General features: G+C 48.8%; 2 protein-coding genes across 3 annotated transcripts in view; one reads left to right on the top strand and one right to left on the bottom strand.

Annotated features, from left to right (window-relative positions):
- Window positions 1-2,969, top strand: part of gpsm2 (G protein signaling modulator 2) — an 11,118-nt gene extending 8,149 nt beyond the window's left edge. The window contains exons 10-14 of the mRNA XM_084458024.1: window positions 109-188; window positions 561-752; window positions 856-1,012; window positions 1,156-1,361; window positions 1,521-2,969. Of these exons, the coding sequence (XP_084314150.1) occupies window positions 109-188; window positions 561-752; window positions 856-1,012; window positions 1,156-1,361; window positions 1,521-1,697 (812 nt within the window). The 3' untranslated portion in view covers window positions 1,698-2,969. The remainder of the gene's footprint in view (window positions 1-108; window positions 189-560; window positions 753-855; window positions 1,013-1,155; window positions 1,362-1,520) is intronic.
- A 927-nt stretch (window positions 2,970-3,896) lies between these two features.
- LOC311325157 (WD repeat-containing protein 47-like) overlaps window positions 3,897-7,500 on the bottom strand; it is a gene marked incomplete at its 5' end in the record, with an annotated part of 20,743 nt that continues 17,139 nt past the window's right edge. For both annotated transcript variants that reach the window (XM_084457820.1, XM_084457819.1), the window contains 4 exons: window positions 3,897-5,619; window positions 6,337-6,555; window positions 7,169-7,300; window positions 7,451-7,500. The exon at window positions 7,451-7,500 is cut by the window's right edge and continues 121 nt beyond it. In XM_084457820.1, the coding sequence (XP_084313946.1) occupies window positions 5,477-5,619; window positions 6,337-6,555; window positions 7,169-7,300; window positions 7,451-7,500 (544 nt within the window). In that variant the 3' untranslated portion in view covers window positions 3,897-5,476. The remainder of the gene's footprint in view (window positions 5,620-6,336; window positions 6,556-7,168; window positions 7,301-7,450) is intronic.

Raw genomic sequence — 7,500 nt, 5'->3', positions numbered from 1 at the left:
CACACACACACACACTGTTCTCACACATGTATAGATGTTTTCTTCTGTCTGTCTCTCTCTCTCTCACACACACACATCCTGATGTCCGTGAGTGTGTGCATGTTGCAGGAGCCAGACCCAGGATGGGCAGGAGACACAGCATGGAGAACCTGGAGCTGATGAAGCTCACCCCCGACAACAAGATCAACGTAAGACCTTCTCCGGTTAAACTACCCTAGATGAGCGACATCCAGATAAACTACAATACCCAGAACCCATCAGTCAAGAGTTCTGAGGGCTATCCGTCTTCACATACGTCCTATTTTGTCCAAGATGCTACGTACATGACTCACCTAGGGCCTCCACTTGGTCCTTTACATGGACATAAAGAAAGAATCCCAACATTTATAATAGTTTAATTTTGTTGTTTGGTGGGCTGTGGTGTGTGTGGTGTGTGTGGTGTGTGTGGTGTGTGTGTGTGGTGTGTGTGGTGTGTGTGTGTGTGTGTGTGTGTGTGTGTGGTGTGTGTGTGTGTGTGTGTGTGTGTGTGTGTGTGTGTGTGTGTGTGTGTGGCCGTCCAGGGGCAGAAGTGGAGCAGCGACATCCTGACATCCAAGCAGTCCAAGCCCACGCTGGCCAAGAGCTCCTCCAAGCTGTTCTTCGTCTGCCGCCTGCGGGGGAAGAAGCACAAGGCGCCGGGCGCCAGCAAGGTCCTCCAGGACACCAGCAACACGCTGGAGAGCAGCCAGACCCCCGCTCAGGGGCCCCAGAAAGTACGCTCCATCAGACCTTGTTGACCTGGCGGAGAGCTTAAAACGTGTGCGTCTTTCTTATCCTCTCTCTTCGCGTGTGTGTGTGTGTGTGTGTGTGTTTCAGCGAGCCACTCCTGACATGCTCGGGGACGAGGGCTTCTTTGACCTGCTCAGTCGTTTCCAGAGCAACCGTATGGACGACCAGCGATGCTCCATCCAGGACAAGAGCCGCCTGGCGCACGGCTCCGGCTCCGACACACAGCCACGGGCCATGAGGAAATGTACGTATATGCATGCGGACACACACACACACACACACACTCCCCCTCACTCTGTTTTGAACCACTGGAGTTCCTTGAGAAATCTTGAGCAAAGTCGTCATTGAATGTGCCCGTGACCATCGTCTCCCCACCCCCCAACCCAGCGGTGTCCGAGCCGGTGGCCGTCTCGGGCGCGGGCCCCGCCCCTCAGGGGCGGCGGTTAGAGGACGCGGCGGGGGGCGCGGCGGGCAATCTGCCCGGCCTTCGGCTCAACCAGCACAACAGCCAGACGGTCCTCAGCCACCTGATGGCCAACGCCGACAACGCCGAGCCCGACGACGACTTCTTCGACATGCTGGTCAAGTGCCAGGTGCGTAACCATAGCTAGGGAGCAGTAGGGCTTCGTACGGAGGGGTTGTCGTTTATTAGGATGGAATCCCGGGAGTTTCACCCGACTTCTTGAAATTCTGGATGTAACTTTTTTTTCTCCTCTTTTTTTTTTCTTTCTTCGCCCCGTCCCGTCTCCCAGGGTTCCCGTCTGGACGACCAGCGCTGCGCCCCGCCCCCCCCGCCAGCCCGCGGACCCACCGTCCCGGACGAGGACTTCTTCACCCTCATCATGCGCTCGCAGGCCAAGCGAATGGACGAGCAGCGGGTCACCCTGCCCTCCTCCGCGGGCTCCGCCGCCAGGCCCGGCGCCAACTGAGCCCCGCCCGGGGGGGAGGGGCCTCCCGGGCGGGCCTCTCTGGAGGCGACATGCACACCCGGAGGGAAGGAGAGTTCAAGCTCTACCCATTGGGAGGGGTCAGTTCTCCGTGGTCCATAATGGACTTGCTTTATTGGTTGGTGTAACTCTGGCGTCATCCGTAGTCCCGAGGAGCTACAGGGTTCTCTAGCTGCAGCTCAGCCGAAGCACTTAAACAGTCACTTGATGTAGCAGATTGACGTGTACCGTATCAGCGCTGGGCTGGAACGGACCTCTGGACATCGCCAGGACCAGAACACTGCTCCATCCTTCCTTCCTTGAGGCCATCTCTGATCTAACATGATAGGACAGGTGAAAACGGGTGCTCTTCTACACAACTATTACCAATCATGTATCATGTTTGTCTTCCGAGGAAGGAATGAAGGAATGAAGGAAACAAGGAAGGAAGGAAACAAGAAAGGAAGGATGCATTATTAGAGAATGGCCAAGGGCTGGGGACCTCTGGTGTCAGTAAAGGTCCATGGAGACAGACAGACATCTCATGGGCTGTTTTCCCAGCCCCAGAGTTAACAAGTCAGTGGAGATTCTCTGTTGAAAGAGCGTCTTGGTCCTAGACTAGGGTCAGTGATTGTCCGGGGAACCCCACCATGTCTTCTCTGTTCTCTGCCCACTAAGCACTGCCAGCAGTAAATATGTAGTATAGGGAACCACAATAGAACCGTGGAAACTTCAGGAACTGTAAAGGAATCAGTGAGGGTGCTAATTAAGGAACTCACAGTTCTCCGTTAGCCTCAATGGATGAGAATGTTCTCAACTAGAACTGGACTTTTAAGCTGCACAAAACATGAACACACACGTCATAGTAGAATCAGGGACAATTTGTTTTTAAGGTAAAAAAAAAAAGAAGTAATTCTTTGATTTTAAGTGATTATAGTATGTATGTACTCCATATAATTTCACTATCCTCGCCGAATGTATCTTTAGATACATGACTGCAGTTATGCTTGTATTTATTGTAGTCATTTTGTAATTATTGTAACTTTGTTTTAAGGTCTGGTGAACTTCCGTCCCCAACACACACTTTCACGGTGCTCGGTGTGATTTGATTCCTTGCACCTGGTTGCTCTTGTATTGCTTAGGAAGAAAGGTACAGCACTCTACTCTTTATAACTGTTTATATTTGTATGTCAGGAGCTGTGGTTGGATTGGGGAGGGGAGGGCTTTTTGTACTTTGGGTCAAGGAATTAAAAAAAAGAAATGCCATCTGTAGCATCTTTGATAAAATAGTTCTTCCTCTATAGCATCTTTGATAAAATAATGAGTTCTTCCGTGTACAGACAAGTCTCTCTGATGCTCTGGTGTACTTTATATTACTGTATATATGAGATCTGAGGAATAAATACTTCAGTACAGAACTTGTTTGGTTGATTGTGTGTTTGAACAGGGGATAGTTATGTGGTGGAGAGGTGAGGGGAAGTGGAGCCCAAGGAACATTTCCACCTACAGTTTCTCACTGTTTCCCTATCTTACTTTAAGGTGTGTGTATGTATGTAGGCTACATCCCTTACCCTAACCTGGGTTCATATCCACTGGGACAACCCCTAATTACATTTTTGAAAACACTTCCTTGTTCAAGCACTGTGACTACTGGTGTCACTTGTTCATTTAGACCACTTTACTGATGACATGGATGTAGTCGGTTCACTTACTCGACAAATGTACTTAATGTAAGTCATTTTGTATTAAAGCATCTGCAAAGTGACTGGATAGAACAGAATTCTATAAATCTCTATAATCTATTTACAAATCACAAACATTTGACAGTCTATAAAAACCTCTAAATAAAACATCTGTAGCCTGTAGTTATTACAATAAATCCAGACACTGTGTTACATTAAGAACAGCCTGTGTGCTTGTCGGGGTGTTGCCAGCAGTTGTCATCCCACCAGCAGAGGGAGTCCCCATGCTATATGACATGAGACCGTGGTCTTTGAAGATAAGAGTCACACTAGCTTGAAGTGTCAGAGGATTTTATTTAGATAGTACCACAGCAGCAACCACACTCCAATAAGCTCTATTCATTTACCATAGTCACTTTTTAAAACAAGGTTTAGAAAAGCTAAATACAAGAGACACTATTATATATTAACGGAAACCTATAACTGTACATTGAAAATGATAAATAAATACATCTATGTAACTTTTGGCCTTTTTAGTTCAGTTAAAAATTAAGGACTGTACAGAAACAAGACATGAACAGAAGTATCAGAACTCAAGCCTGCGTCTGGATAAAACAACCAGTATTAGTGTCTAAGACGAAGCGCAAACGTAAAATACAGGAAAAGTAAACACCCAAATATAGATTCATATAAAAGAGCAATGCCGTGCTTCTCCAGGATTTTATTGTGCATAAGATATGTCCCTTTAGTATGGCTGAAGACTGCCATCTACTGTAATCAACAGAAACCAGTCATTTTGCACTGAACTGCTGAACCGAACCTAGAACAGTGTCAAGTTCAAAACTGAACACAAAGGTGCCCAACTGAAACAGAATTTTCCCCCCTTCAATTCCCTTTGATGTCAACATAAAGAATTATTTATAATTGTTTGCAAGCAAGCCATTGCAAGACACCAACAGCTGGCGTAAGACACAACGTTAGGAACAAAACACTGATTTTACATTAAAAACAAACTCACAAGCGAATGTACACATTTTTGTTCCATATTTACAAAGCCAAGCGATGCAGCGAGCGGACCAGTGAGCGCGGTAGCATTAGATATCCCAGGGTCCCATCGGGGAACAGCTCTACTGTATCGTTGAAGCAATCGCTTCAACAACACACCTGGGTTCAAATATCGTTTAAAGTTCTTTCAAATACTTATGAGTTCGAATGATCTTGACCGGCACAATGGAATGAAATGACCGTTCCCGAAATATCAGAGACCACCTACAGGACACTCCAGGCAGACTCAATAAAAACGGTCAAAGTATTTGAAATGATGTTCAAATAGTATCTGACCCAGTTCTGTCTATCAATACAACAGATACAACAGCTTTGAAGAGCCTCTGACTCCCACTGATATGGTCACAGCTTCACACCCATCATCATCATCATCATCATCTCAGTTGGTCTGAAAAACTAGCAGCGTAACTCCGGCTACAACTAAAACACTGTGCAAAAGGAGAGTGGAGGAATGTAGATTTCTTCAGAAGCAGACTCCGGAATGCGTCGTCGTGTCCCGATAATCACCCGAGGTGATCGAATAACCAGCTAGTAGTCAACTTCCTGTCAGTGTGACATCACTCCGTGGGGCCTAGCTTGAAATGGCGTAAAAAGACATTTTGATCGTGGACTCGGAATGGAGAGAACCCTCGTGGGTCTCCTGTTGATAGACTCAAGGCACCATGAACTAAAGACTGACACCTCATGGACTAGAACTCAATATAGAAACGGTGGAGACGAACACAGTTAGAACACAGGGATCTCTGGTGGAAAGCGTGAGTCCTCTTGCGTTATAGATGAAGGAGGGGGACAGAACCGCTCAGATGAAGGGATGGAGCGATAGAGAGTGAATGGTTGGTACAAGACTGGAACTTCTCCCTTCCAACACACACACGCACACACACGCACACACACGCACACACGCACACAAATGAGAACACGCTACTGGCTGGTGGATGGCATGGGGGTACATCATCTAGAGTGTGACTGTTTGGTTTGCAGATGAAGAGAGTGTGTGTGAGAGTGTGTGTGAGAGTGTGTGTGTGTGTGTGTGTGTTAGGGGTTGTGTGTCCAGAGTGTGACGGTGCGGTCTGCGGAGGACGAGAGGAAGGACAGGTCGTGTGTGTGCCACCGACACTGGATCACCTTGTCACCATGTTCGCCCACCAGTGTCACGGGCAGCTGCTTCGTCAGGTCGCCTGCAGAGAGGGACACACACATATAATACACACACATGTGCGCGCGCGAGCACGCAAGCACACACACACACACACACACACACACACGTGAGAACAAGCAAGGAATTTTACATATACATCTCAGAAATTTTTAATATTATGGAAAGTTCATTATTTTCCGTAATTTAATTCAAAAAGTGAAACATTCATATATTATAGATTCATTAGTGTAGTGAAATATTTCAAGGCTGATTGCCTCCGTGCCACGCTCCATGTTGATGCAGTAATTTGTACAAAAGGAGCCCCGACCAAGTATTGAGTGTATAAATGAACATACTGTACTGAACATACTGTACAATCATAAAGATTAAAACAAAAAAGGTCTGAAATATTTCATTTGTGTAATGGATCTAGAATACATGCATACACAAGTTTCACTTTTCAACTACTATTTTCCTGCCGAAAAACAAGAGACCCTACAGATCAAACAAGGATAATACAGTAGTCTCCTATGCAACGGATGCAACAAAATCCCACCCAGGTGGTGAAGTAAGCGACGCGAGTTTATAAGCAATCTCTACTGCCCTCTGCTGGTGCGGTATTGTGGTCTAAATCTCTCTCTCTCTACAAACGGACATCTGGACACACGTCACGTACAGAAGCGGCGGCACTGCTCAAAAACGACTGTATTCTCACGCGCGTCGCACCGACGGCGTCTGACCCGGCCGTGACCCTCACCTTGCAGGTTGGTGACCATGACCTTGGTGTCGTAGGAACCCGTCAGCAGGTAGTGTGCCCCGGGGGAGAAGCGCACGGAGCGCACGTCGCTGCTGTGCGGCCGGTACGTCTGGACCGTCCGCCCCCCTCTGATGTCGTACAGCATGCAGCCGCTGTCCTCCTGTCCCGTCGCCAGGAGACGGCCGGTGGGGTCCACCGCTACCGAGGCAACCGGACTACCTGGAAGGGGAGGAGGGAGAGAGGGAGGGAGAGAGAGAGAGAGAGGGAGGGAGGGAGAGAGAGAGAGAGGGAGAGAGAGAGGGAGGCAGTGAGGGAGAGAGGGAGAGAGAGAGAGGGAGGGAGGGAGGGAGGGAGGGAGGGAGGGAGGGAGGGAGGGAGGGAGGGAGAGAGGTAGAAGGAGAGAGGTAGAAGGAGAGAGGGAAGGAGAGTAAAAAAAGAGAGATACAGGTTGAAGTGGATTGTTAGTAAAGTGCGATATAAGGTCAAAGGTCAAAGTCAGCTTTATTGTCAAACCACCATGTGTACAAGACATACAGAGGGTTGAAATTGCGTTTCCCTCTTATCCACGGTGTATGGGCTATAAAAACACTAAATAAAAAACAGTCAAAAGATGTAAGAAACCACCAGCGAGCTGATACTAGACCGTCTGAGCTGATACTAGACCGTCTGAGCTGATACTAGACCGTCTGAGCTGATACTAGACCGTCTGAGCGGATACTAGACCGTCTGAGCTGATACTAGACCGTCTGAGCTGATACTAGACCGTCTGAGCTGATACTAGACCGTCTGAGCTGATACTAGACCGTCTGAGCGGAGCTCCGGTCGGACCCACCTGAGCCGTGGAAGCCGGTGCCCACCACCCGCACACAGCTGGGGACCCGCAGGTCCCAGAACCGCACCGTCTTGTCCTGGGACCCCGAGGCGATCATCCAGCCCCCCCACGTGTACAGAGACAGGATGTGACCTGGGGGGGGACGGGGAAGGAGGGGGGAGGCACACAGACATGACATGCTGGAGAACGTCCCGGAGAACAGTGTGAAGAGGGAGAGGGAGCGGATACCGGATAGCGTGTGTGTGTGTGTGTGTGTGCGTGTGTGTGTGTGTGTGAGCCTACCGGTGTGCCCGCTGAGCGCGTGCAGCCCCTGCCCTCTCTGGCAGTCCGTG

This window comes from Borostomias antarcticus, assembly GCF_949987555.1.
Source record: "Borostomias antarcticus genome assembly, chromosome: 24".
Lineage (NCBI taxonomy): Eukaryota > Metazoa > Chordata > Actinopteri > Stomiiformes > Stomiidae > Borostomias > Borostomias antarcticus.
The sequence above is the reverse complement of the archived record's forward strand: the minus strand, read 5'-3'. Positions and strand labels throughout refer to the sequence as shown.